Source organism: Oncorhynchus mykiss, chromosome 24 (genome assembly GCF_057628025.1).
Source record: "Oncorhynchus mykiss isolate SJ-2025 chromosome 24, ASM5762802v1, whole genome shotgun sequence".
Classification (NCBI taxonomy): domain Eukaryota; kingdom Metazoa; phylum Chordata; class Actinopteri; order Salmoniformes; family Salmonidae; genus Oncorhynchus; species Oncorhynchus mykiss.
The window spans coordinates 23,097,052-23,120,938 of record NC_143045.1 but is presented as its reverse complement, the minus strand read 5'-3'; the positions used below and the strand labels follow the sequence as shown (position 1 = coordinate 23,120,938).

At 42.4% G+C, this 23,887-nt stretch overlaps 1 protein-coding gene across 1 annotated transcript in view; it reads left to right on the top strand.

Annotated features, from left to right (window-relative positions):
* The window catches only part of LOC110503369 (kin of IRRE-like protein 3), a 210,945-nt gene that overhangs the window by 124,988 nt on the left and 62,070 nt on the right, over positions 1 to 23,887 (top strand). Inside the window, exon 2 of the mRNA XM_036961432.2 lies at positions 16,936 to 17,085. Within this exon, the coding sequence (XP_036817327.1) occupies positions 16,936 to 17,085 (150 nt within the window). The remainder of the gene's footprint in view (positions 1 to 16,935; positions 17,086 to 23,887) is intronic.

The window sequence follows — 23,887 nt, the reverse complement described above, 5'->3', positions numbered from 1 at the left end:
TCCTCATGAAGACCTCTAATTGCTTTAGAACACATGTCATCATCACCACTTAGACATGCCACATAACCTAGTAGGCACTGCAGTGGAGAGGAGTTCCTATATCATTAACAGGTTTAAGTGGATCTCATTGTGACATAATGAGGTATATCTAACCTCTGGGGAGGGAAGTGGATTGCACAATATCTAAGACTAACTTCAGGATTCTCAGTCAGATACAGTACGGTATATCCGCATTATGCTCTCATTAGAGCCAAGGCCATTGTTGAATATTTTCCCACTTCACTGTTCACTCCTGGCCTTTTCTTCACCTCATCAAGCCCACGTAGAGCTGTGTGGAGCAGGAGTCTTCACCAGGGACCTGCCTCCTTCTGCAGTCTTAATGAGAATGGAACTGTGGACCCATTAAGTCACATAGACTTTAAACCATTGTTAGGTATACAGTTAATTAGCACTTGTTGAGTCTGTATGAGACAGTTAGTGAACTTCCCAAGCCCGCTGAAGTAGAAAGTGGTGCCCAAGGAGTGTCTGAACTCTGCTTTGGGTCCTGCAGCGCCTGGGCTACCTCTGTCACAGCTGGTCAGGGAAGTACCTCAGTGTATAATCATAAAAGTTTACCTTTGTTGGAAGCTGTCCCGTGTGAGTCACTGAGCTCATGCCATGCATGTTGATTCGCAAGAAACTATGTCCAAAATATATCAAGGGGTTCTGCATGAAATATTGGGACTGACAGGAGTATGAAGGAGACATCAGATTAGCAAGGGGAAGAGTACGAGGCAGAGGCCGTAGATGGGTTTCAAAGCTCTCTGACTTTTGGGAGCTGAATTATTTGCCCCATGCAGTGCTGCTGGCAACAGAAAGTTCAAGAGGTGGGAGTTGAAGGAGGTGAACCATGCAAAGACGCTGTCCAGTAGCTTCACACTCCAATTCACCGGGTGTGGATGGGGATCTGACATGGGCCCCAGAGGGAAGGCCTGCAGCCCAAAGTGAGTGAGGGTAACTTGGGATAAGACTCCCTTGAGCTACAATATCAAAACTCCAGTACTCCTCTGAGGACTGGCTCTCTCTGTTCACTATTATCCAGACAATGCCCAGTCTTGGCACCCTCTTTAGTCTCTAAATGCCCAGGTCTCTGCTAGTTACCATGCAGTCAAGGAGGAGAAGTGTGGGTGTTGTAGTACCTTTGAAATGACTGGAGATTGAGATGTGCTGTGATGAGATACAGGGCCCTGCCTGTTTTGAAAAGTGGTGTTCTGATCTATAGTGCAGATTCCACTTTTAATAGTATACAAGCAGGATTTTTTATTTATAAAGAGGAGAACTCTTGTGTTGAGAGCAAAGTCTTTTTTAGGGTAGGTTTGACTTAAGAGCAATGCCTTCATCTAGCTAAATAGTGACATTTGGCTCTCTCCCTGAATCCAGCTATTGCATAATATGTTTTCTCCTTCACTGAAACGCAGTAGTTTGATAAACAGCTTTTTGAAGATTATCCTGGAACTGGTAGGATAAGCGCTCATCTCAGGTAAAAAATGCAAAAGAATTAAGGGGAGCGTTTCCATTGATCTGTTACAAGTCTGATTAATACTGATGCATTCTGGGGCTGTTTGCCCACAGAGTCTCTGGCAAACCTTTTCCATTATTACCCTCTCTTATATCACTGCCTTAAGTCTCATAAATGCTGTGCCCACAGAATACAGCACAGATGTGCACTTTTATGGCATTTGTTAATGTTCTGTAAATGACATAAAATATAAATGGCTTCGTTTTCTGCCAGCTCCCTCTTTTAAAAAATATGTTTTGCTCCGTTTTGAATTCCCATTTATTTATTTGAAGGCAGATGTGATTTTATGTCCTCACCACAGCTGTAAAGTCGCTACTTTGAATGCTAATTCAGTTTTGATTGAGTGATTTTTATGAAAATGTTTTGTACAAGGTGGCAGCATGAAAACACATCCAAAGGGAGATATTTTTGGTCCCATTTGGGCACTGATATGTACTTCTGGAAAAATCCAGAGTTGTAGAGGACATCCAAGGAGAAAGCTATCAGAAAGCTGCCAATACTGTCTTTCTAGCCCTCTCTGTGACACAACTCTGCCATTGACAAGTCACCTCATCTCATTCTATAACCTTTAACCACATCACCTCCTCTGCAGCACAGAAAAAAAATCCACAAATCCAGGGAAAGTCCATAATCTTGTATTGTTTTCAGTAATAGGATATACTGTATGTACTAATTTCAAAAGGGCGTCCTAACCTACCTTCACCCATGTTCAGTAAAATGTTAATACAATGCTGTCCGGGAAGGATTCAAAGAAAGACGAAGGAGGTCCAAATTAAATTTGTATTGCCTTATATACTGTACACTTATGGTGAAGTGTTCACTTGGGGGATAATGACTTTCTTTAGCCAGACTGAAGTTAATCTCTTTATTTTGAACTCAATGGATTCCCCTTAGAGAAGGTGTGGTGTAATGCCACTTTGACTCAGGATACTATCTCATGTCCGCAGCCTCATACACACTGTCTGATAAAGGCTCCTCTCCCCTCTCTTCCTGTAATAACAGCCCTGTCTCTGACAGGTTGCAGTCTGCCTCTCATCTTCCTCTCTAATGCTACAGACAGTGTTGGAGAGACGGATGTTGCATGCTCCTCAAGTCAAAGAAGTACATTACATTAGAGACACTTCCGTCACTTGCATTCTTGATTTGCTGCGAGTCTGACACCTCAACCCCAAGACTTTAGTTAAGATCTTTAATGGATTACACAGACTAATGATCCTGTCATCAGAGCAATTTCACCGAACTCTGACCCAGAACCCTCTCTCTCTCTGTCTCTGCCACAAGAGGGAAGTCTATGTCCTACTGGCAGGAGGAGAGTGAAGCATTGCAAATGCATCACAACTAGATTGGAGAGTATTTGCATTTAGTGCTTGGCTGCTCTGACAACACAAGCGTTGCAACATGCTGTCTTAAAGGATGACACCATGTAATGTGGGCCATTTGGTGATGTGCAGTGAAAGCTGGGAGATGGAACACTGTAGTTATCTTACAGCCGCACAATGAATGCCATGTAGACAAGAAAAGCAACTGCAGGCTGAGTCTTGTTAATGTCGTAACCTGGTGGCGGCTACACACACTCACACCAAAGCAAAGAAAACAATTAATTTTTCATGCACAATGTAAAAATCCTAATTACAGCATATGTGAGAATAAACAAGCGTGGGATCATTATGTCAGAGTTTATGGTGATGGTGATGGGATGGCTGCTTGGTGGTAATGGTTATGGCAGTACCGTTGTCGTCGTTTTTGATTTAACCTGGCAGTTTGGTGTGGCGAGCAGCTCCTCCAAATCAAGGCTAAGTGACGGATTCATCAGTGTTCCGCCGACACAGAACATTCGCCTAGTGGTGAAATGGCTGTGGGCCCTGATTGGGACAAATACGTCTCCCTCTGGTGTCAGCTCTCATTCACCGATCTGAGCGCCGGCTGAAAGAAAGACAAATGTTTTGATTAAGGGTCTCTCTCAATGTCAAGGCATCCAGCAGATAAAAATGAGACGATGTCCTCGCTATGGGAGCAGCAGAGATAGGGGAAGACAAGAGGAAAATGGATGTCTCCACTGTCTGGAAGGCTTTTTATGAGCGAGAGAAATCGTGAGCAGTGCAAGCATCTTTTTTAATGAGTCCCATATCCCATTGCCAGAGGATCATTTTCAATCTTTGCTTGGTAATACAATTTCCAATTACTTGATATTTATAAAACTATAAACAATAGCATAAGCCACGTTACTCCTCCCTTCATAAGACATCATGTTTAGACTGCATAGCCTTGTGTTGATGAATCTTGTTGTCATAGATTCTCTGGTAGTGTGAAGGAAAGGCCACCTATGGGGAGAGAGCAGACAATTAGGAGCCTTGGCAGCAAGAGTGATGTAACCACCATCCTGTCCTTCACCATTGTACACTTGGCTACTGGCTGGGAACATTAGTTTGAATGGTTTGCACCCACCCATGCCTCATCAAGCCTCCTTTCCATTTTATCTCCTCCCTACATTACAAGCTGTCAGTTATTCCCGCTTAGCTTTCCACCTTCCAATGCCATCCATGGAATGGAAATCCCATTTCTCTTGGAGCATCGGAGCATTAGCAGCCTTATTTCACCAGCACAATATTATTTGCATTTGCTATTTCTTGCTTTTTCCACTCAGACAATAATTAATTGTAGGTAGCAGACCCCTGTAGAGCCACCCAGGAGACTTTCAGAATTCCTCAGATGTGCTTTAATGGACCTGAACCCCGGGCTGATCACACACTGAACAGGAAATGTATTAACTTGAGCCATCTCCAACTACGTATTTTGATTTGTAAAGTTGCGCTCAGGTTTTTTGTCCCGAACCCCCGTATTCTTTCCCCCTCCTCCCTGGCTGGCGGCCTTGGGCTGTGTTTTAGAGTCTTTTGTACTTGCAGCAGGAGAATCAATTGAACAAATCAAAGTCACTGAAAATACATGTCTCTCTCTCTCTCTCTCTCTCTCTCCTACTCCCTCCACTCTTATTCAATCTGCCAAACACTAGGCAGAACGAACCCAGCATCTGATATAGCACACTTTTTTTCACTGAGAACAGAATGCAATTATCCACAGCTTGCTGTGATTTTTTTTCTTCCAAATGTTAGGTTTGAGAAAAAATCTTGAAGTATATGACACATCAACAGCATACTGTACTGTAGAAAATGGTCAACAACTTGGGCTGCATTTACCCTTCTGAGACATTATGGCAAAACACAGCAAGTCTGAAATGGAGAGACATTATGGCACAACACAGCAAGTCTGAAATGGAGAGACATTTTGGCACAACACAACAAGTGTGAAAATGAGAGACATTATGGCACAACACAGCAAGTCTGAAATGGAGAGACATTATGGCACAACTGTAACGCCGAGTGAGTGAAATGAGTGAGGAATCAGATGCAGAGAGTGAAATGAACGGGAAAATGCTTTAATGTCCTTCAAATCGTAACAGGTCCAAAACATGGGTGAATGCCCAAAACACTGGAGCTAAACCAACCCAAAACCTAGACACACACTGGACAGCGAAAAACCCACAACCAAAACACGATACATCACCAAACGTAACAACCAACAAGCCCGCACAAACACCAGCAGGCAAAACTAACTTAAATAACACCCATCCCAAAACCCCAACAAGGAACAGGTGAAAACAATTAGACAAAAACAAACGAAAAGGAAAAAGGGATCGGTGGCAGTTAATAGACCGGCGACGACGACCGCCGAGCGCCACCCGAGCAGGACAACAACACAACAAGTGTTGTGTTGTTATTCGTGACAACAACACAACAAGTCTAAAATGGAGAGACATTATGGCACAACACAACAAGTGTGAATAGGAGAGACATTATGGCACAACACAACCAGTCTGCAAGTAGATACACATTGTGGCACAATACAACAAGTCGGGAAGTGAGAGACATATTATGGAACAACCTACTATGTTCAGCACTACTAACTTTATAAAGCTGAACTAATGAGCCATCAGCAACACTTACAATGCTGACACCATTTACAGCACAAACTCCATATTTCCGAGTGCACCTTTTCCTGTCTACTCTAACAATTAAATAGAGCTTACGAATTATTTCCCTTCTCCAGTTTAAATGTTTGGAGATTAGCAACCCCCTACGTAAGCTCACTGACTTTGCCATCTCTTTATTTCCTCAATAAATAGACTCATAAAACATTGACTTTTCAGAGTGAATACATTTTCTAAACAAACTCCCTCTAGACAATGTGTGGCCTGTGCTCCAAGACCATGACAAGTCTTTGCATGACAAGCATCAAAGCAAAATTTGAGGACAACAATTTAATAGAAAAAAACATGCCTTCCACATAGAATAATACATGATGCTGATAATATTTTATTCTCTTTACAATCCTGGGTTTGACAGCTTTTGTAAGCTGAACAAATATCAGTGCATATATTTCAGAACTTGACATATTGTTAATCTTTGGGCAAGGGGGCACTATTATCACGTCCGGATGAAAATCATGCCCAAAGTAAACTGCCTGTTACTCACGCCCAGAAGCTCGGACATGCATATAACTGGTAGATTTGGATAGAAAACACTCTAAAGTGTCTACTGTTAAACTGTTAAAATAATGTCTGTGAGTATAATATAACTTATTTGGCAGGCGAAACCCCGAGGTCAAATCATCAAAAATTGATGTCACTGTGTTTTCAATTCGTTTTCTATGGGAAACTATATTTATGAGGCACCTGGTTGCAGTTCCTATGACTTCCACTAGATGTCAACAGTCTTTAGAAATTGGTTGATGTTTTTCTTTTGAGAAATGTAGAAGTAGGGCTGTTCATTGTGAGTGTCAAGCCAAGTGGACTCTAGTGTTTGTTGTGCGCGACCTGGAGCTCATTCCACATTGATTTTTATCTGCTATTGAACACAGCATATTCCATCTTAAATTGTATCGATTATTTACGTTTTAGGATACTTAAGGTTGGATTAGGAAAGTTGTTTGAAATGTTTGGACCAAGTTTACAGGTAACTTATTAGATAATTTATAGTCATGTTGGGCGAGATGGAACCAGTGTATTTCTGAATCAAACGCGCCAAGTAAATTGACATTTTGGGGATATAAAGAAGGAATTTATCGAACAAAAGGACCATTTGTGATGTTTCTGGGACATTTTGGTGTGCCAACAGAAGAAGATCTTCAAAGGTAAGGCATGAATTATGTGGTTATTTCTGACTTTCGTGTAACACCTCCCTGGTTGAAATATGTTTGTCATGCATTTGTATGATGGGGTGCTGTCCTCAGATAATCGCATGGTTTGCTTTCGCCGTAAAGCCTTTTTGAAATCTGACATGGTGGCTGGATTAACAAGAAGATACGCTTTATTTTGATTTTATGAAAGTTAAATATTTCTAATAATTGAATTTGAATTTCGCTCTCTGCAATTTCACCGGATGATGTTGAGATGTTCCACTAGCGGAATGTCTAGCCTTAACTTGGTTATCTTTTCTCTATTTACTAGACCCTGAAAGTGAATTGTACACATGTCCTATACTTTCATGACACAGCGGTTATGCCTTTGGGCTTATTTAAAAACACAAAGAGGAGAGGATTTCTCAGTGCATTGAAAGTCATATGCCTTGAAAGTCATATATTTTATCTTGTCAACCCACAAAATAGGAGCTATGGCTGGACAAAGAGCAGTCCTGTTGTGACACAGCATGTCGTGGAAAATTGGACTCTCCCTATAAATGTAGGGTGTGTCCTTTGGAGGAAGGCCCGCTCTATATCACATCCATCAAACAACTCAACCGAGGCTGGCCAAAGATCTCCACAGAATAATGAATCTGATCAATCCCAATAAAATCACACTGTGACTGGACAGTTTTTTTCTTCTTTTTTTAACCTTTATTTAACCAGGAAAAGTCCATTGAGACCCAGAGTCACTTTTTCAAGGGAGACCTGGCCAAGAAGGCAGCAACAATCAATACATTACATAATTAAAACATACAACAATACAATACAACACGATCCAGCCTAAAAATAGCATTTACACTCCTCCTTAACAGATATTTTAACAATATTTTAAATTCATTCAGTGGCATTAACATATCTAGATGAAGCATGGATTGTAGACTATTCCATGCCTCTGGTGCACAAGAAGAGAAGGCAGTCTTGCCTAATACTATGAATGTCCTGGGGACTTTAAGTAGCAACCACCTAGCAGACCAGGTATGGCAACTGCCTGTGGTGAAGGAGACCAGACTACAGAGGTAAAGAGGGAGTTTACCCAAAGGGGCTTTGTAGATTAACACATACAAATGTATCTTTCTGCGCATAAAAAGTGAGGTCCATCCTACCATTTGGTACAAGGTGCACTGGTGGGTGAGTGACTTGGCATTTGTAATAAAGTGCAAGGATGCCAGTGTGTAATGGACCTTTCAAGATCCACCTCTACCAAAACGAATTCCCGTTACAAAGCATCAAGAGTTTCACCATACAACTATTCCAAGAAAATGCTAGGTCTCAATGTCTCAGCTACAACACCATTATGATATCGCCAAGAAAGCCTTGCCATTACACACTGGATTTCAAAGACACCTCGCGACTGTGTGATGGAGAGGCATGAAGAGCCAGGGAGGAAGTGAAGTGGAGGAAGTTCATAGAGAGAGAACATAATTGTAATGCTGGGGAAACAGAAGGGGCCCTTCCATTTTTCAATTTCAGTCAGACACATCTGAACTTCACACTCCTTCTCCCCATTTTTCATTAGCATCTATTTTATGTTCTTACTTGTCATTATGCACAACTTAAAGCTTCTATAAAAAACAAGGATAGTTTGCAAAGAGAGCCTCTGTGTTTTCAATCAATACTTGCCCTGAGAGGTTGCTCTGTGTTACATCGCATTCTATTCTAAGTGAACTGTTATGTCTGTTCAACTGGAGTTACCTTGGAAACAAACCCACAGTACACTCATTTTTCATGACAGTAATTACAATCGCTGGTCAGATTAGTCCCATTGTTTACAGCAAAAACCCCTGGTAAAATATGATAGGCCTACTTTGAATTTATCTCTACTATATTTGACCACTTAGACATTCAAAGGCTGTCTGGCCAGCTATTTCCTTAACCCCTCTTCCCGTCTATTATAAAAATGTGGAAACATAATTAACATAGGACATAACAAGACTTATGAACTCATTTTGTGGCTTTTGAAGCCTTAAAGCTCATTTGACTTGATTTTATGCCAACTGAAAGAAAGATGCAGGCCAGAAATATTTAAAAAAGGTTTCTGGCCCTGATATTCAAATGTTTGTCTGTGATATTTTTGTTGGTCTTTCTGCCCCTGTGGCTGATGATAGAGTGTGCGTCTATGAGGCTCTCTCCCTTTGCCATTTATAATTTTTAGAACTCATCATTGGAAGCAATCGGTCTTGATTGTGCCTCAGCAACTGTCCTGTTCCACTAATGCTCAGCGCGAGAGCGGGCATATATACACAGGCTTCCGGCGGCTGCAATATTTATCTTTCCTGCTCCATGTATTTACAGTCTCAGACAAATCTTCATTAGAACAGCAGCCATCACATTGCAGAGAGGGCCTGGTTGATCATATGTCGGATAATTTTTTGGGGCCGGGTGAGGAAAATGGGTTTGCACATTCTGATAGAGGAAGATAAAGACAGCAATACAATGCCTCATCTAATGGATTCCTCAGCCACTTTATTAAATATTCATTATTGCTAACTATTGTCATAACTTTGCCAGCTGTGGCAGAGGGATTACATTAAGTCAAGTATACAGAAAAGGTAGTACATGATGTAATGTGCAGCTAAGACAATTAATCTAATGATTCAGGCGGGGGAGGATAGAAAATAATGCAGCATAGGCTGAACCAATATCTATAAAAAAATCTAACTTAAAAGTTTTGGCCCATCATCACTAATACATAGAATTGTAGCTTTGTCACGGAGACATGGATTATTTCCTGGTTGGGGCAGCGAACAAATTCTCCATGATGATTAGCCTAATTTCCTTTTCTTTCCCATGTTTCTCATGGACAGACTTTCAAAATGCTTGTTCTACATTAAATGTAATTTTCAGTAACTTGGATCAAGACAAAAGCAATTACTGTTAGAATGATTTAGATTTTCTGAACAGCTCATTTAAAGCCTTCCAGTGCATAGGCTTCAGGTGTAATACCAGTTAATATACATTACTCTGACTGCATATCAAAAGTGAGTTATTCTTGGCTGGCGAGCTAACAATTTGTCAATTTCCAGGCCCTTTTAAATGAAGAGTCAGTCAGTCAGTCTTCCCTAGACATTCTGTGCTCAATGAATCCCTCTGAAGACAACCAGAATATTTCAGATGAGAAAAAGGTGAAGAATAGCAAAGTGTCTTATCCTGCTTTCAAGCAAACATCATTTAAAGACTATTAGCTACTTATAAGGTTCTATCTGCAAAATGATGGTTCTGAACCCTCATTGGTTTTAATTAATGGTGTCAGCAATTTGTATATGGTGTTCTTTTGAACTTAACAATATGAATTGGGATATTTAGAGTACTATATAGGTAGAGAACATTGAACATAATAAGGTTATGTCAATGACTAAATGTTGACAAAAATGCAGACAGAACCAAGCTCTTGATCACATTACAATACATGTGTGTACATCTGTGCGTGTGGGAATGCAATGGAATATGGAGATGACCGAACATCAGGAAAATAACCTTATAATTGGCATATTAAGCTCTATTAAGAAGTAAATTAATGATAAATAATTGGAAAGTTAATTTGAGACTGACGTGGTGTCCCGTAATCTCCTCATGACTATTTTCCTATGTCATACATTGTTAAAATATCATAATATACTAGATTATAATGACCATTGATTTTAAGTTGACCTACAATCAGGCCCCAGTATGTTGTCATGCAGCTAAGTAGCAAAGGAATCCATTAAATCTGTAACTCATCCATTTTAGTGTCAGGAAATGTAATACAGTATGTTAGCTGTCTGAAAAGGGATGACTATGGAGTGATTTCAGAGCAAACAGATGCCACATTGGCATCACCACCAGGAGTTTCTGCTTACCACAGTGACAGTTTGATTCTCTCCTACCAATCCTGGCTGACAAAGAATATTTGAATATTAAATGAAATTGAAATTGAATTTAAAACTGAATGCAATATTCACTCTATGAACTTTCAAATCATGCAATTCCAGATCAATTTATGAATTAAATTATTAAATTTGTACAGAAAACATTTAAAACTGTTACATTCAAATTCAATATCCTAATACAATTTAAAAAGTATGGAATTCAAATACAATTTCTTTTGGGACTAAAATCGCTCCATAGAAGACCCTTCATTTTCTCCCTGATTGGTTGTTAGCATGCATCACATCCTCAAAATAGTCCAGCCTCAACTCACTTCCTTTCAGCCACGTAGTTCCCACAGTCCAGTCTAGAAGTAATGGTAGAAACAAAAGAGATTGATAAATAGTGTAGAGAGTCAATATAGCGAACCAGCTAGCTAGCTTGTTCTCATACTTCATGAAAGAAACTCAGGAAAATGCCATGACTTTGAGTATACACACTGTGGCTTTCTGCCCTACTAATTAATTGATGCACCTCACAGCCTGGTTCTTTGAGGTTGTCGAATTAGTGATAGAGCTCCAGATAATTATGTGCGTCAATCACGGCTCTGGCACGGTCAGTCGGAGAGCGAGCGGTGGAGTGGTTAGTGTGTGACTGATCAGCGTGTGGCGATGAAGGGCAAGAGCATGTGTCTCTGTCTCCAGGAGGAAGTACAACTAGTGGCGAGATGGAGAGGGATGCATTGTAAATCTCTGCTGTCAATCACAAAGTGGCATTTCACTTGACTAAGTTGGAGGCAAGGCCAAATGATCAGAGTTTGAGTTGGAACAAAGCCATTCGAATACAATAAGGCAAGGCCAAATGATCAGAGTTTGAGTTGGAACGTAGCCATTTGAGGAGAAATTACAAAGAATGAAGTTTACTGTGTGTATGGTGTAGTCTAGTACAGCTTCAAAGAGCATTTACTGATGTGTGAGTTTTATGACACCCTCAGCAGATATAGACATGTTTACAGTTGAGAATTACATTCAATTAATTTGTTTAGTATTCTTGTTATCCTATTCCCTCAAAACCCTTAAGTGGATAAACTGAAATACATTAATCAAAAATCCTGACTTGATGTTACTGTGGGGACTCTTGTGCTGAAGACTTCGTGCAGGGAACGTCTGTATTCCGATTAGATGTTATCATCGTGGAAAAATCCAATGACATGAAAATGCTGTCATATTAATGCAATTTTGTATCACATTCCCAGCATAGGAAGATTACTTTTTAAAGCAAGACTGCAATCAGTTTTGTCTGCCCTTCTGAAGGAAGTGCTATTAATGACAGATTTGAAACCCTTGTTGGTCCAGGGTAAGATTAATATTGATACACTGACCTTCCAGTTTTGCTGCTCCATATTCTCTGATGTCTTTCTTTTGTGTGTAATCTACACATCACACATAGGGGTGCATGGTTTTAACTTTTGAGCTGTTTTTACAGAGGTGCCTTGTTGGGGATTGAGTGAGGAGAATTAAGGAGACGAAGCGAGATTAGCCGGAAGGATGAGCTGTAGATAAACATTTGGCTATGGAGGTATAAGCAGAGAGATGGGGAGCTCAGATTGATCCAGCCATCAGGTTGGGCCCAACAGCCAGAATTCAATTAGAGAGAGATGGGTTAAGATACAGTAATCCATATTGCTTGGGTTTGTGTTTACTTTGGTCCTCAGGCTTGGATTAGTGGAGAACTGCTGGAGTCCTTTTACCCATTATTATGTCCTCAAATAACTCACATCGCCTCGGCACAGGTAAATTTAAAGCCTGTCGCTGCGCTTAGATAATTTGCCTATCTGTCTTCAGTTGGGCGCTTTTCATCTTTGGGCAGGAAGAAATAGAACAGTAGGGGCCCACTAGCTGAGTGGATGGTGATTTTAATGTGACTTACCTTGGATGTTGAAAAGGAAAACACAATAATGATGGGATTTATTTATTCCTTTCACACTCTCATTATAGGTAGCTGGTCTCGGCAGACAGTCCCTGTGGTAAACAGGCAGAGGATTAGTAGACGGAGCTTCCGCCCCCAGCAAATGAACAAACCAACACAGCATGCCCAGTGGGTGGGAGAGGAGGTATAGGGAGCGTAGGGTGGATGGGCAGGTGAGGGCAGATCCATGCCAATTTAGCCATCAGAGAAAGCCACACCATGCAGTTGGCCAAAGATATCACATAATGACCTTGCACTCACCTGCCTTATTGTACATTTCAACTCTCTCAGGCCTGAGGAAATGTAAAGACCAGAAAGGGTAATAGTCTCTGGTTATGATCCGTAGCTGAGTTCCAGGCAACACGGACGGCATGGCAGGCGTTGGGTGGCCAACGCTCTGATTAGTAATTTCAAGTGCACTGGATGTACAACTCCAATGGTAATTTCCAGGGCTGATTGGCAGACAGTGGCGAGATTGGGGGCCGCAGCGAGGCCATTAGCGCTGGGTGAAAATAGCGCTGGAGTGTGTTGAAACGTGGTCGCTGTCCAACAGTAAACTAACTATCTGAAGTGAAATGAAAACATTAGGTGAAGGCAGAGTGCTCGTACAGTTATTGTGTGGCGCTGCTCAGTGCCTCTAACAGCCTGCTTCCTTAGGAACCCTGAGCCCTTCATTTCCAATCAAAGATCTGCTGCTTTTACCTTCTCAATTGACCCATGGTATTCAATCAAAAGGTGTTGTGTGAATGAGCAGTGATTTGTGTTGGGTAAATAGGAAGAGAGGCAGCTGTAAGGCTACTCAGGGGGTGAGCAGAGGTTTGGAGGCCCATGGGTCAATGGTGAGAGGTATTCATGTTCTGTATGGCCCTACTTGAAAACAAACAAACGATAGACCCCATTTAGTCTATTGCTGTGGACAGAGCCGAGCCAAGGTACCATGTAGTGGCACTCTTATATCTCAATCTGAGAGAAACATAACTCCCATTCATAGAATAATAGAGAGTTACTGGTCAGCGCTTTTTATATAAAATGTTTGTAAAAACAGGTGAGAAGTGTTAGCTTGAGGAGCTGTTTCTAGGTGGGAAAGCTCACCTCCCTCAATGTCCTCAGTGATAGTCACCTGGTGTCTACACTATCTCTACAAATGCCAAAACATTCCCCCCCACACACACACACACACACACACACACACACACACACACACACACACACACACACACACACACACACACACACACACACACACACACACACACACACACACACACACACACACACACACACACCTGACTGCTCTAATCAGACCACATTGCTCTGTGTAGACATTTCACAAGGCTCATTCTCATCTTCCTCTAATAGCAGATGTTAATAAAGCGTTATTAATTAAGAGAGATCTCTGCTCTCTTCTATCTCCTCCAGAACCTGAGCCTCACTGCAGTCAGGCCTCTCTCCGGCTACCAGCACCTCCCAAACACGCACATAACCTTTTATTCACTGTCTATTTGTTATTATTAAATCGCCTGGGTATTTCTTGCTAGAACAGTTTTTTGTCTCTCGCTCTCGTTTTTGATCATCTGGTGTTATCTACCCCCCATTCTTCTGCATGGGGAGAGGAGGAGGAGAGGAGGAGAGTAATCTGTTGTCTCCACTCCACTGAACGTCATGGTTGGCTGCCCCTGCAGCTGGGCCAGGGAGGAAAAGGAGGAGGTAAACGAGGGGGCTCCGCTAAAGCCGCACTGCCGTCCACCGGAGCAGAAAGCTGGCAGATGCGACAAAGCCTTGTACGGCGCACAGGGCTGTGACTTCACCAACACTGCTAAAGGACCTCCAGTCTGTTATGGGCATACTCTGGCCCCTCCCAACCCACCCTACCTAACCCCCAAACCTAACCTGTTCTCAGTGCTCCTCTGGTGAGCTACATATGTGGACTTCCATAGATAGCCTTTTTAATGTGAAATAAGCAGATCTCCATTATGCTGGTCTAGTGGCCACACCAGGTGGACTGTATTTTTCTCTGTGGGAGGGAATCTCTTAATCTCGAAGCTTCTCTCTCCTTCTCTCTCTTTTCCACCGACACCTGTAGCCCGCCTACGTCTGTAAAGGTCTAGGAGAGTCTGTACTTCTGTGCTCTCTTATTTCTGTCTGTGGAGAATGGCTCTTTCATCAACTAAGGGGGTGGTTTATGCTGGGGAGTTAACAAGGGCTTCGACGCTGTTTGATGAAAGTTTCCATTCACCTAAAGCAGCTGGAATTTGTCCATAATTTGTGTGTTAGTGTGCATATTTTCTTTATGAGGATTTTAGAATATTTGCTTGAAAATCAGTTGCCAATTGGATAGAAACCTAGCGTCTGTTAAACAGAGTATCTCCAGAAGGGGATATTTAGGTTAGCATGTTTGTTTGGCAGGATTTGTTTTGGCATTGTATTATTTTTTATTACCATTTTAATTAGATGTTAGTGATAATTAAAATAATTTTCCTAGGCTGTGAATAATAATAATTACTGATGAGTTGAAGACCTGACGCAAGAGGGGAGGCTATGACAACCTCTGAGAAAATCATCCTAATCTGTCTAATTTCTTACAATGATGAGAAGGATTTTGACGTGGTGCGGAGAAGGGATTTGAGCAGCGGGTTAAAAGGGGGAGAAGGTATGGGGGTATTAATGCTGCCAAGGTGGAGACACCTCCGACGTTAAATCAATTACAGCACAGGTTGAAGTGGTTGATAATAGCAATCTGGACAGGGAGGATAGAGAACAAAATACAAGTGAATTCTCTCGCGTTCTCTTGTTCTGACACATGCCAAGAGATTTCGCCAAGCTGCCGTCTCTTCTACCATTGTGTCTGAGTGCTGACTTGTTCGCTGCATGCAGCCAAGATAAACCTATCATAGGGGAGTCAGAACAAGGCTTTCTGGGTAGTATACCCAAGGCCAACACAACAAAAACTTCACAGAAAAACATGCCGGAGAGGCCCGTCGGATTCCCGAAGATGAATAGTCCAATATACAGTATGCTTAAGGAATCCCGTACATTTATTTTGATTCAATAATGGGGGTGCATGCAGGAACATGGCATACAGTGGGGGAGAATTTGTATGAACCAATATGGAGACTTGTCCTTACCTTTTAACTAGCTATCACTCACATTTCACCGGCCGGAGGACTGGATATGACGGATGTGTTTACTAATGTAATACTTCCATGGAATTAAAGACATTGTGTTTGTATTTCTATAATATATTATTGTCCCTCTCTCTGCATTGTACTAATGTTGTAAAACAAAGCTAATCTGTTTCTTCTCTGTAATTACTATCTGAACATAGGAAAACAACAACCCAAAACATAAAAATAACAGGATTATTGTAAGCAAATCCAATATGTTGTGTGGAAAGAGGTGCATTAAACACAGCAACATCATTTACTATGTATGCTGTTATTGCTGTTATTGCAATCCGTTACATTTCCTCTCCTATCTGCCACTTTTACTCCCCTTGGAGATATTGCAACAGAATTATCAGGGGAGGAAGCACATATCTCTTCATTATTTTCTCTTTGTGTGTGTGGGTGTTTGGGATGCTTGTGTGTGTACATAAGAGGGAGAGAATACAAACAAGGTAGCCAAGGCCACCTTAAGCTTTGCACAACAATCTAAAACACTATATAAGAAATAGACAGAAGCAGTAGAGAAATCAAACGAGAGTCCATCTTATTGATCTGAGAGACCACAAGTGTCACTTGTTAACCTCAGTCGAGATTCCAGCCTTATCCCCCCATCCCACGATGCATTGCCTGTCTTTACATTAAAGTAAGCCGCAGACCGTGCTTTAGCTCCTGGTAAACACAATGTGCTGGAGAAGCTGACATCTCAGCCAACCCCGGCTTCAGATGGAGGCAGCGAGACGCAGGCAGGCAAGAGCTAAAGCCCAGATGACAGGCTGACTTTAAAAGGCTTTTTCTCTCCCCGCTATTCCTCTCACAATGCCTTCCAATTACCCAACGGCCTTTGTGCTACAGTGTGGTAGCATGTCAAGGAGGAGAAGGGGGGCTGCTGTTTAGGTGGACTCAGAGGGAGATAGCTTCAAAGATATCAGAACCTCAACACGTTCATCAACACTCTGCATGTCAGTGACACCTCTCGCTAAGTGCCATTCCCCCACTGTGCCTCTAGTACCCCCTGTCCACCCCACCACCCCCTCCCTACCCATAATGGGGTCTGTCACACCACACTTGAAAGCGATGTCTTTGAATGTGTTAGAGGACTGGTTACCCAGGGCTTATGGATCATAGTTTCTGACCGTCTCTCTATCTTTCTGTGTGTTTCTCCAGGGGTCCAGGCCACATTTTCCCAGCAGCCCCAGGACCTGGTGGTGGTGGCTGGCCAGCCCGTCACCCTGCCCTGCTCCATTCCTGGCTACCATGGTGTTGTTCTGTGGATCAAAGATGGCCTGGCTCTGGGCGTTGGCAGAGACCTATCAGGTAAGGAAAGACATTTATCAAACCATATGTCACTCTCTTAATCTCCTTCTGTCACGTGTCTATTTCTAATTCATTTTTCAATGTGTTAAAACTACTTACATTACTTACACACTGTCATGTATTTGTCAATGTGCGATTTCTCACTTGGCTGCTTTTAATCTTTTGAAAGGTTAATTAAGTCGTCTTCCTCATCGCTGTAAAAAATATCACTCAGCAGGTAAACAAACATACAGCACAATCCTATAACAATACAATACTTTACATTACATCTGGTGTTAACTTCATTGTAAGCACAGCAAAACAAGCTGAAATTCACTACTTTCATTAATCTCCTTGCTCTGCCTTCATATTTAGCCCAAAATTGGTCTACAAGTACAAGATGAAACAATTTGACATAAACAGTTACATTCATGATATTTGTTTTTAGAAATGTCAATAAACAAATAACCAAAACCCTGATAAAAAATGAATTCATAAGAATGCTGCAAGTACAGAAACTGTTTTCTCAGTGGGAAATGAATATCCAACAAGTGTGTGGAGTTTGGAGTTTGTGACAGTAACTGTGAGCTTACAGTATTAGATATAATATTTCCTGGGATTTCTTATGACCTCTATGTAGAAGAAACCCTGAGTGTCATAGAACAAAATAGATTGTGTACAGTACCAGTTCAAAGTTTTGACACACCTACTCATTCAACGGTTTTTCTTTACTTTTACAATTTTCTACAATGTAGAATAATAGTGAAGACATCAAAACGATATAATAACACATATGAAATTATGCGGTAACCAAAAAGAGTTAAACAAATGAAAAATATATTTTAAATTAGAGATTCTTCAAAGTAGCCACCCTTTGCCTTGATGACAACTTCGCAAACACTTGACATTCTCTCAACCAGCTTCATGAGGAATGCTTTTCCAACTGTCTTGAAGGAGTACCCACATATGCTGAGCACTTGTTGGCTGCTTTTCCTTCACTCTGCTGTCCAACAGATCCCAAACCATCTCAATTGGGTTGAAGTCGGGTGATTGTGGAGTCCAGGTCATCTGATGCAGCACTCCATCACTCTCCTTCCTGGTCAAATAGTCCATACACAGCCAGGAGGTGTGTTGGGTCATTTTCCTGTAGAAAAACAAATGATAGTCCCACTAAGTGCAAACCTGATGGGATGTCGTATCGCTGCAGAATGCTGTGGTAGCAATGCTGGTTCAGTGTGCCTTGAATCCTAAATAAATCAGTACCCCCACACCATCACATTTCCTTTGCTTCACAGTGGGAACCACATATGCAGAGATCATCCGTTCACCTACTCTGCATCTGAGAAAGAAACGGTGGTTGGAACCAAAAATCTCAAATTTGGACACATCAGACCAAAGGACAGATTTCCTCCGGTCTAATGTCCATTGCTTGTGTTTCTTGGCCCAAGCAAGCCTCTTCTTATTGGGGTCATTTAGTAGTGATTTACGCAGTCTCCTCTGAACAGTTGATATTGAGATGTGTCTGTTATTTTAGCTCTGTGAAGCATTCATTTGGGCTGCAATCTGAGGTGCAGTTATCTCTAATGATCTTGTCCTCTGCAGCAGAGGTAACTTTGGGTCTTCCATTCCTGTGGCGGTCCTCATGAGAGCCAGTTTCATCATAGCGCTTGATGGTTTTTGCAACTGCACTTGAAGAAACTTTCCAAGTTCTTGAAATGTTCTGTATTGACTGACATTCATGTGTTAAAGTAATGATTGACTGTCACTTCTCTTTGCTTATTTGAGCTGTTCTTGCCGTAATATGGACTTCACCAAGTAGAGCTATCCTCTGTATACCACCCATTCCTTGTCAAAGCACAACTGATTGGCTCAAACGCATTAAGAAGGAAAGAGGCACACCTGCTAATAGAAATGCATTCCAGGGTACTATCTCATGAAGCTGGTTTAGAGAATGCCAAGAGTGTGCCAAGCTGTCATAAGGCAAAGGGTGGCTACATAGAAGAATATCCAGAAAATATATGTATTTTGATTTGTTTCAAACTTTTTGGGTTACTACATGATTCCATATGTGTTATTTCGTAGTTTTGATGTCTTCATTATCATTCTACAATGCAGAAAATAGTAAAAATAAAGAAAGACCCAGGAATGAGTAGGTATGTCCAAACTTTTAACTGGTACTGTATGTATTCGTGATAATTTCAGCATAATAGTTCGTAACTCAAACCATTCTGACTCTACAGACGTTTTTGTGAGAAGATCCGCTCCCAGATCCCTTTCGGATCTGATCTTGTCTCACAAACACCACTCTAACTCAGCCCCCGTTAATCAAACATATGAATGGTTGATATCAGTGAATGCAGAAGACATTGTCGAATCCAATGGTGCAACCCTTGGATTCTGTAACTCTAACATAATGTTTAAAACATATCGGCGTGACAGTGGGACACAAGATTTAACTACCACACTCCATTTTCCACCCCAAATACCTAGTATCCAATAATAGATACATTGAAATTGACACGTTCTGACCTTAGTTCCTTTGTTATGTCTTTGTTTTAGTTTGGTCAGGGCGTGAGTTGGGGTGGGTAGTCTATGTTCTTTTTTCGATGTTGTGTTTATGTGTTTATGGAGGCAGCGAAAGCTGAGCGGCGGCGATATGAGGAGGCAGCACGGCAGGGCGACAGGCACGAGAGGCAGCCCCCAAAAAATGTTTTGGGGGGCACACGGGGAGTGTGACAGAGTCAAGATGGATACCTGAGCCCACTCCTCGTGCTTACCGAAATATGCGCAGTACTGGTCAGGCACCGTGTTATTGAGGGTATTGAGCCTAAGGGAGAGGTGCGAGTGGTATGCACCAGCTCTTCAGTGCTCACCCACAACCTGGTTCAACCTGTGCCTGCACTCTGGATGGTCCGGGTTAAAATGGTGATCCAGCCGGGAGGAGTGGTGCCAAGGCTGCGCACCAGGGCTCCAGTGCTCCCCCACAGCCCGGTCCATCTGGTGCCTCCTCTAAACACCAGGCCTCCTTTAGGTTTCCCCAGCCTCCCTCCAGGTCCGCCCGTCTGTCCTGAGCTGCCAGAGCCGCCCGTCTGTCCTGAGCTGACAGAGCCGCCCGTCTGTCCTGAGCTGGCAGAGCCGCCCGTCAGTCAGGAGTTGCCAGAGCCGCCCGTCAGTCAACCGCTGCCAGAGCTGCCCGTCAGTCAGGAGCTGCCAGTGCCGCGCGTCAGTCAGGAGCTGTCAGAGCCGCCCATCAGGCAGGAGCTGGCAGCTCCGTCACTCCGGCACTGTCGGAGTCGCCCTCCACGCCGGCGCTGCTGGAGTCTTCCGCCTGTCCGGTGCTGCCAGAATCTCCCATCTGTCCGGTGCTGCCGGAATCTCCCGTCCATTCGGGGCCCGCTGCTAGGGTCCCTAGTCCAAGGTCGGAGGCGAGGGTGGCCGCTCTAAAGGTGCCACGGAGGCGGGTAAGGAGCGGGCAAAGACTGTGGTGGAGTGGGGTCCACGTCCCGCGCCAGATCCGCCACCGCGGACAGACGCCCACCCAGATCCTCCCCTATAGGTTCAGGTTTTGTGGCCGGAGTCCGCACCTTTGGGGGGGGTACTGTCACGTTCTGACCTTAGTTCCTTTGTTAGTCTATGTTCTTTTTTCTATGTCGTGTTTATGTGTTTGGCCTGGTATGGTTCTCAATCAGAGGCAGGTGTCGTTCGTTGTCTCTGATTGAGAATCATACTTAGGTAGCCTTTTCCCACCTGTGTTTTGTGGAAGATTATTTTCTGTTTTAGTGTTTTAAGCACCTTACAGGACTGTTTCGGTTTTCGTTTACTTTCACGTTGTTATTTTGTATTTTCAGTGTTCAGTAAAATAAATCATCATGAACACCTACGATGCTGCGCATTGGTCCGACATGTCATAGTCCTCGTCAGAGGAGGAAGAAGAATTCCGTTACAGAAATACCCCAGACAGTTGTATTCACAAGACCTCATTACTATCTAATAGAAAGATAAAACTAATTGAATAACAGTTTGTGGTGGGCAAAGAAGCCCCTAAATCAACACTGAATGTGAAATCAATATAGCCAGGGGTCACATTTCAAGTACTTTTAGCGAGTAAATGGGCTTTTGAAGAGTAACTTACAATCCAAATAACATTGTGGCTTTTGTATTATTACCTTAATTGTTTAATTTGGAGTACCACTTACTGCTGCACTGTCATTTTAGTAGCCTGCAGTTTCTCCACTTGACGCTGGCGCCTGATCCATATTCATGAGACGTGACGACTATCTATTCTTCCAAGTAGACATTTACAATCTTTAACTAAATCTTGGGAAGGTAAATTCCTATAGCTTGAACAATCTGCATTATTTATAAATATATAATTTATCCCCCCGATTGTCTTTAGAAATGGGATCCTTGGGATTCCAAGACATTCTATGGCCTTTTACAGGGAGTAAGTCTGAAAATGTCCAAGTTCCTTTCACACCTCTCTTCCTCTATCACTGAGGGATCTCTAACCTGTCTCTCAGGGTACTTGCCATTCAAGTCATGACAAGAAACCCAACTGGGGCCCTTTAAAAGCGGGGGCCTCTTTTGATCTGGACGATTAAATATGTATTCCACTAGAGATGTGCGGCCTCCTAACCTCTGGTCTTCAGTGACTGCTCTAGTGTACCTGCCTTGTCACCGATAGAACTCCTTAATTAAACCTCAGTTGACGAAGGTGTCCCAATAAATGCGTTCCATTCCTCAGTGTGGCCCTTATCAGGCCCCTGGGAGGCTGGGGAAGGCAGTAAACAATGGCCAAACAGTTTTGAAGTGGCCGAGAGGAGAGGGAAGAGAGGGAGAATAGGGAGAAGGACTTATGCTAACGAGAAGAGAGAGAGAGGGTGAGAGCAACTCTTAACGGCACATCATCAACAGTTTAACGGTCATGGGCGAGAGGCTGTGGAGGGAGGCTGTGGACTGACCTCATCGTGTCTCTACCCCTATAAACCAACACTTCACTCTGTATGCGGATCAATGGCCGGGCCAGGACGCTCAGAGATGGACTGAATATGAATGCTCCTCTCCATACAGCATGAGTCGATGAGATACATCGCGTTGGAGAAGGTTATCATGGACGAAAGATATCTTTATTAGAAAGCACAGACAGGGTCTTAGAGCAGTGTATTAAGATGAATGTCACTTTTTGAAATAAAGTGTACCACAGCTGCTCTTTTAATCGTCTCTGCCTACGTCAACAAGCAATACTACAGTCAGCCATAAAGAATGATGGCATATACACGGCTATATACACAAGGAAAGCAGCTGTATACATAAAAGTGTGAGGCGTCTAATATTGTGCCGAGCATTTCAATATAGGAACCACTCTGCTATTCATAGAAGGAGCTGCGTTAGCAGTAGCTCGCTCTGTCTGGGCCTGTTTCAATTCAGGGGAACAGTGATTAAAATGAGAGAAATCTTTCACTATTCAGTCTGATAAATCAGAGGACAAAGAAGATGATTCCTATCGCTTCCTGCTCCTTCTCTTTGTGTAGCGTCTTCTATTCTAATTAAAGAGAGAGATGCACCGGCCCAAAGCTGCACCAAATGAATGGCATGAATATGCATGAATGGCATGAATATATCTCCAAGCAGTCCACAGAGAGTGCCCACTGGTGTGCACTTTTTTGGAGGGCAAAAATGGAATGATTGAAAACCGAAGTCTTAGAATGTTCCAGATATTGCTCTTAACATTCTAGACAGAGATGTAGAGTCATTGGAAGCTACCTGACAAACGTGCTCCTCTGGCTGGTCACCCGACAGCAAATTAAACATTGGTCATCCATTTCCCAACATCAACCTACCCTATTTCCGTCCCTGGAGGTGTCAGTGTGAGACGTGTTCTTCCTGAACAGTGTAAATAACTATCCCCCTGGCTCAATTCATCGTCCCTTCCTCTGCCATTGATCCACCATAAAGACAAATCCATTTCTGTCCTGATGGATTCATTACCCTTAATGGGGCTATTTTACATTGTTTGCTTTAGTTAACTCACCTTGTCTTTGAGATTCATTGAGATCAATGTGAGTTATACAACAGTGACGTCCCTGAAATTTCCTCACATAGAATAAAGCAGTGTTTTTGCATGCTCTAAGTGTAACCCAGTTATGCCACAGGACAAAATCCACCAATGTCTATTGAAAAGGCATTTAAATGCCATTAAACGAGACTTACGCTAAGGTATTTTTTAATTTACTCTCAGTTAGCAAGCTTTATTGTATTACAGCAGCACATCTTATGTTCAATCTGCTAGAGGGCAAGAGGAGTGAATTGACTGGGGCATTTGTTAATGTACATGAACAAGGAAACTCAGTGGAATGCTGTCGTACTGTACAACACAATATGCCTACAGTAAATATTTAGTACATAAGCTCCTGCACTGGATATAAGGCAGATGGGGTCACCTCAAGGTCATACCATTTACAAGGCCTGCTGTTGTGGAGAAATAATTTCTCATGTCTCCTGAGCTTACACAGGGTCACACCAGTGCATTGTGCTTAAGCAGGTTCTCGTATTTGAAGGAATGACCTTCATTCAAAGCATGTATTTCAGGAATGGAGTCTCATTCAACTTCAGAGAAAGACATCAGTCAAACTGTGCTTTATCTCTAATAAATAGTTCAACGAAGCCATTGACCCACTGGCTGCATAATCAACAACAGCATGGAACTCAAGATCAATGGTCATTAATGTTATTAAGCGAATACTGCTCAGTTATATCAACACTATATTAGAGGGATGTGTAACCTTTTTGACCTTCTTCTGGCCCTGTATGGAAGCGTATGTAT